The sequence below is a fragment of the Camelus ferus genome, chromosome 2, assembly GCF_009834535.1.
Source record: "Camelus ferus isolate YT-003-E chromosome 2, BCGSAC_Cfer_1.0, whole genome shotgun sequence".
Classification (NCBI taxonomy): Eukaryota; Metazoa; Chordata; class Mammalia; order Artiodactyla; family Camelidae; genus Camelus; species Camelus ferus.
In genome coordinates, this window is record NC_045697.1 from 4696312 (window position 1) to 4710393 (window position 14082).

General features: G+C 52.6%; 1 protein-coding gene across 3 annotated transcripts in view; it reads left to right on the top strand.

Annotated features, from left to right (window-relative positions):
- The window catches only part of CRMP1 (collapsin response mediator protein 1), a 67728-nt gene that overhangs the window by 45321 nt on the left and 8325 nt on the right, over window positions 1–14082 (top strand). For all 3 annotated transcript variants that reach the window (XM_032493743.1, XM_032493755.1, XM_032493750.1), the window contains exons 7-11: window positions 4343–4411; window positions 6369–6489; window positions 8738–8894; window positions 10411–10552; window positions 11247–11417. In XM_032493743.1, the coding sequence (XP_032349634.1) occupies window positions 4343–4411; window positions 6369–6489; window positions 8738–8894; window positions 10411–10552; window positions 11247–11417 (660 nt within the window). The remainder of the gene's footprint in view (window positions 1–4342; window positions 4412–6368; window positions 6490–8737; window positions 8895–10410; window positions 10553–11246; window positions 11418–14082) is intronic.

Below are 14082 nucleotides of genomic sequence, written 5' to 3' on the forward strand. Positions count from 1 at the left end.
GACCAGAGGGTGGAGAATTTAATGAGAACAGAATGAGGTCAGGTTGACCAGCTAGGTTTTACTCTAGTAATTCTCCTAGGAAATGAAGAAAGGAGGGAGAGGTGAGAATGTGACGGGGAAGGGGCACAATTTACAGGACTCACTGAATAGATGGAGGAAGCAGAGGAGGAGGTCAAGAGGGTGGGTTTCCCGGGGGCACCCCAGTGTGGGGGCTTCGGTACATCATATGCCGCACATCAAGGTCAGGCACACAGAGGATGTGGGTGCTTCCAGTGAAAGTAATTAATGCCAGGCGTGATGCTAAGGAATAGATGTATATATGTATGTATACGTGTGTGTGTGTGTGTGTGTATAATATCCTTATTTTATAGACAGGGAAGCTGAGGCTCAGACATTAGTAACTTGCTCGCTGTTACATGGGGCAGCAGAGTCAGGGTGTTAATGCACTTCCATCTGGTTCCAAAGCCCAGTGGAACTGCAGCATGATGGGTAAGTGCATGCTCTCTGAAGCTTCACCGTTAGGTTAGCTCTTGTCTTTACTTCCTATTATTTGTGTTCTTGCAGTTTTCCTGTCAGATTGAAATTATTTCAAATTCCAAGTGAAAAAGAACAGTGCCTCAGTTCTATTATGCAGCAATATTCTGGTCCTTGGTAACAGGACACTAAATCCAACCCACACCCCAAAAGATGGGATTCACAAGGGTGTGAATGCTGGAAGTGAGGGTCCCTGGGAGCCAGGTCAGAAGTTATCTGCCAGTCTGTCCTCTGGCTGCCAATGATTGATGACCCTCTCACATGCAAAACACATTCATCCCCTTCCAAAGTCCTCCAAACTCTCATCTCATTACAGCATCAAAGTCTGGAGTCATCTAAGTCAGGTCTAGGTCTGGATGAGGCTTCTTGGGTGTAGTTCCTATAATCTGTAGGTCTGTGAAAGTAAAGAAGAAAGTTATCTGTCCCTCCTCACCCCCGACATTCAACACACAACAATGACGGTGTTGCCATTCCTATTGAAAAGGGGAAATGGAAGGCATCAGAATTTGCTGGCCCATAGCAGTTCTGAAATCCAGTTGGATAAGTGTTGGCTGTTCCTTGATTAGAACCTGAAGCCTGAGAATAATTTTCCATGACTCTTGGCTCCAACCTCTGGGCTCTTGGTTTCATCTTTTCTTTTCATGAAAGGCAGCACATGCTTGAAGCTGAGTCATTTTCTCAGCCCGCTTCCTGTACTGTGGAGTCCAACTGCCTCCTTCCTTTTTGTATGTCTTGCCCCATTCAGTCCAGGCTGCCTGTGTTTTGCTAAAATAATTCTCCCAAAACCTTTGTGGGTCTCCTATGAATCTCACTGGGGTTCACTCCATGAGACAAAAGACACCTACAGATTTCTTCCCAATAAGCCCCCTTCTTCCTGTTCAGACAGCCGAGAGGTACATACTCGAGTTCCTGGGGGCTTTACTTTTGATTGAGAGGCTCTATGGGCACACCCTCAATTCTCTGTCCCTCTCACATTTCACTCTGCGCAGCAAGAAGAAACCAGGCAGTGTCTTGACAGTCTTCTGAGGACTCCCCTCAGCTCGACCCCCCAGTTCATTTGACGTGTTTCCCCATTTCTGCATCCCTGCAAATGGCTGTGTGGTTAGGCCTTCTGCTACTGTGTAGCAGAGGTCCCCTTCCTCCAGTTTTCAGCAACATACTCCTCGTTTCTGTTGGAGTTCTCACTAGCCATGTCCTCAAAGTCTGTATTTCTACTAACTGTCCCTTTCAGGCTCTGTTAGGCTTTCTCTAACACTCCTTGAAATTCTTCCAGCCTCCATCCACTGCCTGGTGCCAAAGCCATTCCCACATTTTTAAGATGTTGCTATGGTAGCACCCTACTTCTGAACACCAAAATCTGTATTAGTTCTCCGTGGCTGCGTAACAAGTTACCCCCTAAAAGTAGCATCTTAAAAAAATGATACATGTTTACTACATCATGGGCCTGTGGGTTGGGGGGCCAGGTGTGGCTCGGCTAGGTCTTTGGGCTCAGGGACTCTCACGGCTGCAGTGAAGGTGTCAGGCTGGACCAGGGCAGGATTCCTTCCCAGCCTCCCTCAGATGGTGGCTTTCTGGATTCAATTCCTTGCGAGCCATCAGACTGACAGCTTCTGTTCTTTGCTGGCTGTTGGGCAGTGGCTCCCTTGGTCCCCTGCCATGTGGGCAGCTGGCAGCTGGCTTCCCTCCAAAGGACAAAGTGAGAGACCAAGAGAGGGTGGGCGAGGGGACGCGAGAGTCTTTTTGTAACCTAACCTCAGAGGTGGCACCCATCTCTTTCCTGGTGTTGATCACTGGAAGCACGGTGCCAGGTCCAGCCCGTATGCAAGGAGAGGCGGGCGTGCTGGGAGCCTCTTAGAAGCTGCCTTCCACACATACCTTAGGTTTGCTTGGTTTTGAACTTCATAAACCCAGAACCATACAATATGCACTCTTTTACGTCTGGCTTCTTTTGTTCAAAACTAGGTCTTGGGGAGGGCATAGCTCAGCGACAGAGCGTGTGCTTAGCATGCACGAGGTCCTGGGTTCAATCCCCAGTACCTCCACTAAAAATAAATAAATAAATAGACCTAATTAACCACCCCCCCCAAATAAATGAAAATAAAGGGCAAATTATTTAAAAAACAAAACCTAGGTCTGTGAGAGTCATCCCCATTGCTACGTGGAACAATAGTGTTTTCCTTTCTCATAGTGGTGTCGGCGATGCCACAACTTAGTCTCCAGCTGACAGACGTTTGGATAGTTTCAAATTTGGGACTGTTGTGTGTGAAGCTTCCTTGAGCATCTCCGTTAGTAAATTCCTGGGAGCGGGACTCCTGGGTCGTGGGTGTGCGTGTATTCCGTTTTCGCAGTCTCTGCCACACACTTTTCCAGGGTGTACCAGCCTGTGTCCCACCAGCAGTGTGTGGGAGGTTGAGTTTGGAGCCCCGAGTTCTTAAGCGCTCAGGGACCTCGTAGCTTCCTGGCTGCCAGCCTAAGATTGAGCTTTCTCAGCTCCAGTAAAGCTGTTACCTGTTGTGATCTGCTTCCCAGCTTCCAAAGCTGTGTTTCCGTTGGTTCTTTTGTACCATTTCTGTCAGTTTCGTGGAGTTTCAGAAGGCCTGAGGCAGCGCAGCGTTCACGCCAAAGCCCGCTTTTGTCTTTGCGCTGCGGGTTTTCCCCATTGTGTCATCGTTCGTCCTCTCTCCATGCTTCTCCTCCCTCTTTTCCTTCTGACAGAAATAGTAACTGCCACTTGAACAGTCTTTCACAGGGCTGTCTCCACATCATAAATCTTTTTGTAAACAGTTTACAAAAATGCTTTGTAAACACCGTCTTCAATAGCTGACATGATTCCATTCTTTACTTAAATCCACCCCAGCTGTTAGATCTTGAAATCGTTTCTAGCTTACGTTCTTAGAATAAACTCAAGCTTAATAACCATAAACGCACAGTGGAAATTACGATTCCTTTTCACGGCTGATAGTGCCTGGGGCTCCTCGTAGGGATGTGTTCAAGAATGATGCTACCGAAACGGCAGAAGTTAAAATTAGCAGCAACACAGCTGACATCTGGGCAACGTGAAAAGATTATTTTGGAGACATGAATGTTCTCCTGGGGAGGGGACCCCCTTGGAGCCTTGGAGCGAATGGATTGAATCTAGGCCATGGGCTCAGGGAACCATTTCATTTATGTGAAAAGCTAAAGGTAGCGGTTTCCTGCTAGACAGACAGGTGCAAGGAAGAGGAAGCGACAGTCAAGAAGATGAGAGTTGGTTGACGGTTAGCGAGCTCTCACTATCCCCCTGGTATCGCGTGAGCATCCCACATCCGCCACCTCAGTGATTCGTTACAGCCATTCTGGTGTGTGGACTCTGCTGTTAGTGTGACAGAGAGAAGATTGAGGCCCAGAGCTTGGCCAACTCGCCCAAAGTCGCAGAGATGGTCAGTTCTGGAGCTGGACTCCCAGTGTAGGGCTGTTTGATTTTCGCATCCATGTGATACCCAAGTCCCACCCGTCTTCCCTCTCTCTTGCTCTGCAGCAGAAACTTGGGAATTTGAAGAGTGGTGGGTGGTCTTTGAAGCTCATTTCTTATAACCCTGCTTCCTCTCACTGGTCCCAGGGGGGTTGAATGGAGCAGGTGTGGAGGTGGCTCTCCAGGGTTGCAGAGGGGGAAGGTGGGCAGGTGTCGCGGAGGGAGCAAAGACGCTCTGGATCACCCGCCCAGCCCCTAGACCCCTCGGCTGCCCCATCTATCTAACCGGGGTTGGAGGATCGGTCTGTCCCGCTGTGACCTCGTATTATCACTGACTCACTTGTTCTTGTCTTACAGGAACAAAAGCGGATCTTAGAGATGGGCATCACGGGTCCTGAGGGCCATGCTCTGAGCAGACCCGAAGAGGTAAAGGCACCTCCTCTGGGTATGACTGTGACACTGCTGAGAGCTCACTCCAGTGCTGTTCCAGCTAGAACAGCCCAGCTAGAGCCCCCGTCTCTGTCCCATTTCCCCCTACATGAGCATCCCAGCACACGCGGCCCTCTCCGGGGTCTGTCTGCCCTCAGGCTCAGGAGCCCTGAGGATGCAGGTCCATCAGGGGAGCCGGGAAAGGCAGGGCCCGGGCACTTCATACCAAGGCCCCACGGACGCGCCAGGGTGCAGAATCCTTACTGAGGGCTTTGTGTATTTGATGACAGGAAAATGGAGCCACATGTCCCAGGCACAGCAACATCAAGACAGCCACCCCCACACAGACCTCCTGTTCAGTGTGCTCTAAGACTTGACGAGGGACGAATTCCACTGGGAGTGGCAGAGTGCGTGTGTGTGCGTGTGTGTGTAGTGTGTGTGTGCACCTGTGTGTGTTAATGTGTGTGCACCTGTGTGTGCATGCACTTGTGTGTGTGTGCACCTCTGTATGTGTGTGTCTGTGTAGTGTGTGTGCACCTGTGTGTGTTAGTGTGTGCACCTGTGTGTAGTGTGTGTAGTATGTGCACCTGTGTGTGTAGTGTGTGCACCTGTGTGTGTGCGTGCACCCGTGTGTGTGTGTAGTGTGTGTGTGCACCTGTGTGTGTGCACCTGTGTGTGTAGTGTGTGTGTGGGGGCGCAGAAGGCAGGCGGGCGGACTGGGCGTGGAGCAGGAGGGATGCCCAGTATTTCCTGATGTCCCGTCAGATCATTAGCCGCATCCCCGGACCTGCGCTCTGGGCCGGCCGGTGCCAGACACGGGGGCACAGCACACGAGCACACAGACGCCTTACCCGGCGGGCTCCACACACCAGCTCCACGCCCACAACCTGGGTCCCTAGTCCCTGATGAGACCAGGACAGACCCAAAGATGGGGTTTACAAACCTTTATAGCCCCGGGACTTTGCCACAGCCTCCAGGCATGTAAACAGGGTGGAGACCCTTCTGGGTGTGGTCAGACCCCCTGCCCCCGCCCCGTGTGTGGTGTGCAGTCAGTCACCGGCAGCGGGGCCACGTGTGGGGCACTATCAGACTGGAAATTAAAAACAAAATCTAGCTGGTCCTTTTGTGTGGGAAGTGCTGGTCTAGTGGGGACAGAGACCAGAGCCCACAGCAGGCGGCTTCGCCTGGTTGTGGCGCGTGGAGGGGGCGCGCAGGGCGGGCTCGAGTCCCTAACCTCAGGCGTTTTATGAGCAGCGGGCCATTTTACGGGCCTTTTGATGCCCACTCTGCCTGGTCAGTCTCTCTTCTTTTTGTAAAAGACAGTACATGCAAGGTGGTTTTTGATTTTATTTTTATTTATTTATCTATTATTTATTTTTTTAAATGGAGGGACTGGGGGCTGAGCCCAGGACCCTGTGCGCGCTAAGCCCTGTACCTTCCTCTCACCCTTCTAACAGAGCAGGCAGCATGCTTCCAAGCAAGTGTCTTGATTCTGCCTTCCAACCCTCTAGCCAAATACATTTTGTCTAATTTTTTTCTTTCTTTTAAAAAAATCTACACTCTTTTCCTCCTTGGATGCAGTAGACTTTCCTCTGACCACCACATTTAACTGGGGGGCGAGTATAGCTCAGTGGTAGAGCACGTGCGTAGCACACACGAGGTCCTGGGTTCAATCCCCAGTCCCTCCATTAAAAAATAATAATAATAAAAATTTTAAAACCAGGGGGATGGGTATAGCTCAGTGGTAGAAATAAAAACCTAATTACCTCTCCTTCCCCCAAAATAAAAAATAAATAAAATCTGCAGTTTTCCTCTTCTGATGCAGTAGATTTCCCTCTGACCACATTGAATTAAGGGAAATTGAAGGAGGCTGATGGGGGAGAGCCCTAGGAACTCAGGGTGGGTGGTCCCCCACCCCACCCTCCCGTGACCCGTGTATTTGCTGTGTCCGCAGCTGGAGGCCGAGGCTGTGTTCCGGGCCATCACCATCGCGGGCCGGATCAACTGCCCCGTGTACATCACCAAGGTGATGAGCAGGAGCGCGGCCGACATCATCACCTTGGCCAGAAAGAAAGGTACACAGCCCAGCGCCCTGGCTCCTGTGGGAGCTGGGGGGGAGGAAGAGGCGTGTCCAGAGTTCAGGTTCGCTGTCAGAGCCACTGCCCAGGGCAGAGACACCTGCTCGTTGCCAGCAGCCTGAACCCTGAACCCCGTGGGCCAGGCTGAAGAGGGAGCTGAGGGTGGTGGGTGGAACACAAGGTGTGCAGTCAGTTTTAGGTTTGATTCCTGGGGTGCCATGTGCCCACGTGTGACCTTGGTGAGTAGTGTTCTGAGCCTCAGTTTCCCTACTTGTAAGGTAATTATCTCCTCGTGAGTCACGTGAGACCATGTATTTTAAAGATCTGTGAAGAGTTCCAAGTTCTCCTTGGGTTTCACATCAAGCCAGTGATGGAGCCCAGGCTCCAGCAGCGCCTGGATCCCACCTGCCCTCTTTCTGGTCCCCTTTCTGGGCACTTCATCCTGGATCCCCCATCTGGGACCCCTTGGTTGGTGCCTGCACCCAGGCTCCACCCTCGGGCCTGCACAGAGTCTCAGCTGCAGGTGGGGAAGGAGGACAGTGCTTTCCAGAGCACAGGGTCTGGGGAACAGCCCCGACCTGGACATCGGGGGGTGGGGCAGGGAGTCACCTGCCAGCTCTAAGACTTGAGTGCACTACTCAACTTCTCTGAACTTCCGTTGTCTCATCTCTAAACGGACCTGAGGCACTCACAGATGTGAAGTGCCTGCCGAGTCCTTGGCGGGTCCCGAGGGCTCCTGAGGACGGTGGGGCGCAGGCACAGCTGGTGTGCTGAGCGGCTCTTAAAGGCTCTAACCAGCCGGTTCCCCAGAGACTTAGGGGAGGCACCGAGTGTGATCCCCAGGTCTTCTGACTGAGGCCCACAGTCCCCGACAACCACCAGATTGAGAATGAAGAGGGTCGTATTTCTCACACTCGAGAGCCACGTGTGGCTGGTGGCTGATGTCTCGGACAGCCCCGAGCAGAGCTGCACGGCCGCTGCGCGTGCTGTTGGGCGGCGTGGCTCCAGAGCCAGGCTCCTGGTGTCCAAAGCCTGCCTCCTGCTCGCCAGCTGGGTGGCCGCGGGCCGGGCCACAGAGCTGCCGGCCCACATCCGCTCGGGACTTGTCGCTACTGCAGAGCTGCTTCCTGCTGATACTGAGTCCAGACTCGTAATGCTTGCCACATGACAGGCCAGTAAATTGGAAGACGAGGTGTTGGGGCAATGAATAATGATTTTATTCAGAAAGTCAGCAGACTAAGAAGATGGGGGACTAAGGTCCTGGAGAACGTCTTCTCCAAGTCAGAATTCAGGCTCCTTTTATACTAGAATGGGGAAGGGGTGTGGCTGGTTGGTGCTGACTTCTTGGTGTCAGAATCCTTTGTTCTTGCAGCTGATCACATGGGTCAGGTCATGGTGTGCCTGTAAGCCTCCAGCAAGACAAATGTTCTGCCCTGCTCTGCAGCTTTTTCTCTCTGTATGAGTGGAAGAGCTTGAGAAGGGGCTCTCCTGTGTATTTCAGGCTCTGGGCAAGATTCGTTTACAAGAGGTGCCGAACCAGCACGACTGAGCCCAGGAAACAGAGCACGGGGTTAGAGCCAGAGGAACAGAGCTAATAAGTGGTCAGATGTGTTCCTCCCTGTTACGCTGGGAAAGCCTGCAACTCTGCCTAAAGCCTTTGATTTTTGCAGAAGCACATCTGACCCACTCCCTGGAAGGCAAGCTGGACTTTCTGGAAAGTGAATGCTCAGGAAGCAGCCCCCGCAGCAGTGGGTTGCTGGCTGCACGCCCCGGGCCGGGACGGCTCTGCGGCTGCCGGGGGGAGGGGCGAGGGTGCAGGTGCCCATGGCCGTGGCTGCCTCGGTGATAAGTCACCTTTCCTTGGCTTCTCTCCCTGCATTATATCACTGCCTCAGTTTCTCTCCAGGTTATTTCTGGGAATCTCAAATAAAACTCTTACACTCAATTTTCCATTTGAAAATCAGCCTCCAGCAGAACCCAAACTAAGACAGCAGTCACGTCTCTGTGCTTCGGCTGACCGTCTGTCAGAGGAGATAAAAGTCAGTTCCAAATGCTAAAAGCATCAATAACCCAAATGGTCGTTGAACGGGACAGCGGGGTGCTGAGTGCCTGGTGGTGTGGGGTCACTGGGGCGCGTGTGGTGGAGCTGGGGGAAGGACGGACCGTCTCATTCTCCGGCCTCTGGGATCTTCTATTTCCGTGTGTCAGGGCTCTCAACCATGAGTGTTTGTGTTTGTCTCCCAAGGCCCCCTCGTTTTTGGCGAGCCCATCGCTGCCAGTCTGGGGACCGATGGCACCCATTACTGGAGCAAGAACTGGGCCAAGGCGGCGGCCTTTGTGACCTCCCCTCCCCTGAGCCCGGACCCCACCACACCTGACTACTTGACCTCCCTGCTGGCCTGGTGAGAGCCCGTGGGCCGGCGGGGTGGTGGGGCTGGGCCGGCGGGCTGGGCCGGCGGGGTGGGGGGTTGAAGGGCAGGAAGCCGCAGCTGGCTCAGTGAGGGGTCCTTGGGCTGGCTGCTCTGGGACAACTTGGAACAAAGCTCCAGGTTGCTTACAGCAGGCCTTCAGGGGCCCCAGGGTCTATTTCATTCAGTTACCATGCCAGTCACTTTTCTAGGTTTTTTCCCATTTATACTGCAGCATTTAAGCACCTTCTGTGTGCCTGGCACTGTGGGACATTGGGAAACACAGAGTTAAGAATGTGAGACCAACATCCTCGTCCTCCCTCAACACGGGCTGGCTGTGCCCCCGGCGGGTCCCCTACCCTGTGGTGTCTCTGTCTCTGTTGACTCACCAGCAACGTGGGGCGAGTGCAGCCCCCGCCGCGGAGCTGGGTGTGAGCCAGCTCAGGTAGAAGGCCTGGGATTCGGGGTTCACGGTGGCCGCGGGGCTGTGCTCTGCTGCCTGCACACAGTAGGAGCACAGCACTTTTACCCCTCTCTGCTGTCAGCCAGCGTGAGGGAAGAACACTTAGGGCCACAAGAGAAGGCTCAGAGATGAGGTGTGCAGGCTGCTCTGGAAGCAGAGGTGCACCCTCCGAAGGCTGCATGGAGGAGGTGACATCAGGTCTGGACACCGGGGATGAGTAAGAGTTTGCCTGATGGGCAAGGATAATTCGGGGCTTCTAATCAGAAGGAACCAGGAAGTGGTGGGGGTGTGCATCCAGCCTGCGCCCACAGTCACACAGAACCTCCTCCCGATGCCCGGGCCTCTTTGCAGTCTTCAGCAAGATATCAAAGGCCGAAGGGCCTTCCAGTGTCACTAGGTAAGGCCCGTGATGTCCCAAAATCCTCTCCCCAGAATCTCTTTGTGATGCAAGGCAGTGGGGCGCAAGAGGATGGCCATGTCCCAGGTCCCAGGAGAGTCCCTGGGACGTGCCCCACCAAGGGAAGGTCCTTGGCTTCGCGCAGGGAAGAATTCAAGAGCGAGCCGCTGTAGAGCGGGGGTAGATTTATTCAGAGAGGTGTACACTCCATAGCGTGTGGGCCCCTCGGAAGGCAAGAGAGGCTGAGAGAGGGAGAGGCCGTGGGGTGGCGGGTTGTTAGCTTTTATGGGCGCGGTAACTCCTCATGCTAAAAGTGGGAGGGTTATTCCAGCTACTTTGGGGAAGGGGCTGGGATTCCCAGGAATTGGGCCACCGCCCACTTTTTGACCTTTTGTGGTCAGCCTGGGGTCTGTCATGATGGCTGTGGGAGGCCACTTAGCAGCTACTGTGTTGCAGTGAGCCTATAATGACGCTCAGGGCCCACTGGGAGCTGAATCTTCCCCATCTTGGTGCTGATGGCTGTGCCCTGCCCTCCGCCCTCCTGTCTTGTTTAGGGTTTGAGTTTTACAGCCTGATTTGGTGTCTGAGGTTGGGGTCTGCTCCACCATGTGAACTCGGGTCTGAATCCCACCTTGTTTTGTCTTTGCCAGTGGAGACCTGCAGGTCACGGGCAGCGGACACTGTCCCTACAGCACTGCCCAGAAGGCGGTGGGCAAGGACAACTTCACTCTCATCCCCGAGGGTGTCAACGGGATAGAGGAGCGGATGACCGTGGTCTGGGACAAGGCGGTGGTAAGGCGGCACCATCTCCCTGCTCCCAACCCCAAGAACAGCCTAGAAGCGCCCTCCAGGCCCACTGAAGCCCCGTGTCATGCACTTCTGGTTCTTAAATTCCCTTTCTTTCTTTGAGGCAGAAGCAGCATGCACCAGGAGGGCACACGTGTGACCCTTAAGAAAACAGCACGAGTCCTTTGATGTCCTCTGCATTTGCAGATACGACAACTGTCCTGCAGTCTTTATGGATGGGACAGTTTTGTTTTGTTTTAACGACATTTCAGTCCATGTAAAGATGACTTTGTAAACTGTGTGTGTGTGTGTGTGTGTGTGTGTGTGTGTTCAGGTTTGGGGTTGACAGTGGGCACAGAGGATTCCTGCTGCATAAGGAAGTCCCAGGTCACACCCTGATCACTGACTTGAGACAGAAAATTTTAATTTTCTATCAAATGGGGACCCAGTGAAACTGACCAGATGCCAAGGGGGCTGTTGTGAAAACATCGAGACACCTCTGAGGAGTTAATTACATGTCTGATCTGATCTGATGAGGCCAGGCCCCTGGGGCTTTCTCAGGATGGCCTGGTTTCAGCAGGGAGTGGAGAAAATTCCAGACTCTTCGTCGGGGCTCTGTTGGCAGGTTGAGCTCTGTGCCTGTCTGCCCCTTCTGGTCCTGTTAGGGGATGCTTTTCTCATCCGTGGGTCTTGCCTCCAGGCTACTGGCAAAATGGACGAGAACCAGTTTGTCGCTGTCACCAGCACCAATGCAGCCAAGATCTTTAACCTGTACCCCAGAAAAGGGCGGATTGCCGTGGGCTCGGACGCTGACGTGGTCATCTGGGACCCTGACAAGGTGAAGACCATCACAGCCAAGAGTCACAAGTCGGTGAGTCCTGGTTTATCAGCACCGCTCCTGGCATGGGTAAGCGGTTCTCGCTTTGTGATCGTTTTAGAAGCCTCTGGTTAAAGCGATTTATTAATTCCCCCCCCCCCTCTCTCGGGGGCTCTTCCCCCGATGCGTGATGTGTTTTTTTCTCAGCCAGCTGACTCTGCTCGTGACTCCGTGGAGTGAGCCAGCAGGCTCAGAGAGGGGAAGTATTAGGTGCAAGATCCTTTCTCCAGTTTAGTTATCAAGCTGGAGAGGGTTTGGGCTGGTGTCTCAGGAGCCCCCTACTTCAGCTGGGGGCCAACTGCTGGCCGTCAGCAGAGGAGGGGGGTGGACTGCCTCGTGCTGTTTGAGCTCACACCAAGGGTGCGCTCTCCCCGGATCCAGGCCTCAAGCCTGTGCGTGTGGGTTACCTCTGCCCTTTGTATCTTACGTGCCCTTGACTTCTTCACTCACCCAGCAAACCTCTAAGGATGCAGAGATAGAAGACATCTTCCCCTCCCTGCGTGTTTGCTTCAACCCGCTCTGCATGGCCAGCAGTAGTGTAAGGACCAGATTAACAGCTACACTCACAAGACACAGAGGCCACGGCCTGGTTCCTGACTCACCAAAGTCTGTTTCAGGACGTGGGCCAGGAGGCAGAGTGTGTGCACAGAGCATCACCCTACGATGGGTGCCGCTTCCCAGCCCAGAGGTCAGTCCCTGTTGAGGGGCGAGACCATGTGCATGGGGACAGGACCCCAGGCACAAGGAAGCCTCATGAGATTGTGACAAGAACCACTTAGCCACAAGAGCCATGGCATGGGGACAGAGAGATCTGTCCAGCTCATCAACCAGCCGTCATTCTTAAATTCACCAGGGCTCCCTGGTGACATGCCTTCTTCCCTCACCCCCATCCCTGGGAGCAGGTCAGGAGGAACCAAGCCTGAGGTCACCTCCCCTGGAGAAAGATATACACTCTTCTCCACACTCACCACCCCCGAAGCACACGGTTCCATTTTAATTACTAGGGATGCGGTGATGTGCACACAGGGAGTGGGGTCTGGGAACACAGGAAGATGCACGCTGCTCCCTCGTGGTGTCAGCAAGGTGTCCTGTGAGAAGGTCGTGCAGGTGAGCGGGCGTGCGTCACCACTGCTGTCCGGCCACTGGAGCTGCCCCTCGGCTCTCAGGGCCATCATGGTCCAGGGAGGAAGAGGGTGCCTGGCCAGCTAGGGAGACAGGGTGGTGGGAGAGAGGCTGAGCTGGGCATGCACGGACCCCTCATCTCCTATTATTTCGGTACGTAATCAGTGGACATGCACGTTTCACACTTGGGAGTCAGGGTTTCAATTATTATCAAACCCCAGTCAAATCTTGCTTTGTAGTTACTCTGTGTTTACTTTTTCCATGCCTCATCTCACTTAATACAATAAGCTCAGTTAGGTATGTTGTTATTACTAAGTAAGAAAATGGACAGAGAGAGGATGCCTATTAATTCCCTGGGGCTTCTGTCACAAAGGACCACAGGCTGGTGGGTTGAAACGACAGGAATGTGTTTTCTTGCAGTTCTGGAGGCCAGTGCCCTGAAATCAGCGTCAGCAGGGCTGTGCTCCCCCGGGGGCTCTTGGGAGGGTCTGTTCCATGCCTTCCTCCTGCCCTTTGGTGTCATTGGCCATCCTTGACGTTCCTTGGCTTGTGGTTGCATCATTCCAATCTCTGGCCATCTTCCTGTGTCTTGCCATCTTCTTATAAGGACACCAGTCATCAGGCTTAGGGCCCACTCTGCTCCAGTGACCTCATCTTAACTACCGACGTCTGCAACGATCCCTTTCAAAATACAGTTGCCTTCAACAGACCTTTTTGGGGGACATATTTCAACCCATAATAATCAGTCAGGTACCTGAGGTTGCCCATGTGGGAGGTGATTGTTCCAGGTGAGTTACACTTGGGACGTATCCCCTCTCTGTGCCAAGCCAGGTTTGAGTGATTTTCTTAGCCAGAAACAGACAGTTCAGGACGCCATGAGACCGACTGGTTTTTGTCTGTTCCATTCTTTTCTGTTCAAAGCAGTACCATCCCCACAGTGAGGAAACTAGTGTATTCCAGAACAGGGATTGGAAAGTGCGGTTTTAGGGGTTAATTTCACTTTTTTTAAGTTTAAAAATATTACTTTCCTTTTAACAACTGTAAAGAAATCATTTCCTATACGTTGATCCATGATTAAAAATTTAAATCTCCTTTTCTGTAAAAAGAACACAACTTTTATTCTTTCATATCTTAGTGTGAAAAGTATTTGCTTCAAAGTGTCGCAGCACAGGTAACATACAGGATTGTATGGCATAGACAACTTAGGTTTTTACACTCTTTTGTTGAGATGTAATTCACATGCCATGAATTTCACCATTTTAAAATTGAGAAGGTTGTACAATCACCAGTACTCATTCCAAACATTTTCGTCCCCTCAGAAGGAAACCCAGTAGTCATTAGCAGCCACTCCCCACTCCTTCCTCCCCCAGCCCATCAACCACGAATCTGGTCTCTTTATGGATTTGCTTATTCTGTACATTTCATACAAATGGGTTCACACAGTATGTGGCTTTTGTATCTGGCTTCTTTTACTTGGTATCTTGTTTTAGGAGCTCATCCACACTATAGCAGGTATCAATCCATTCCTTTTTATGGC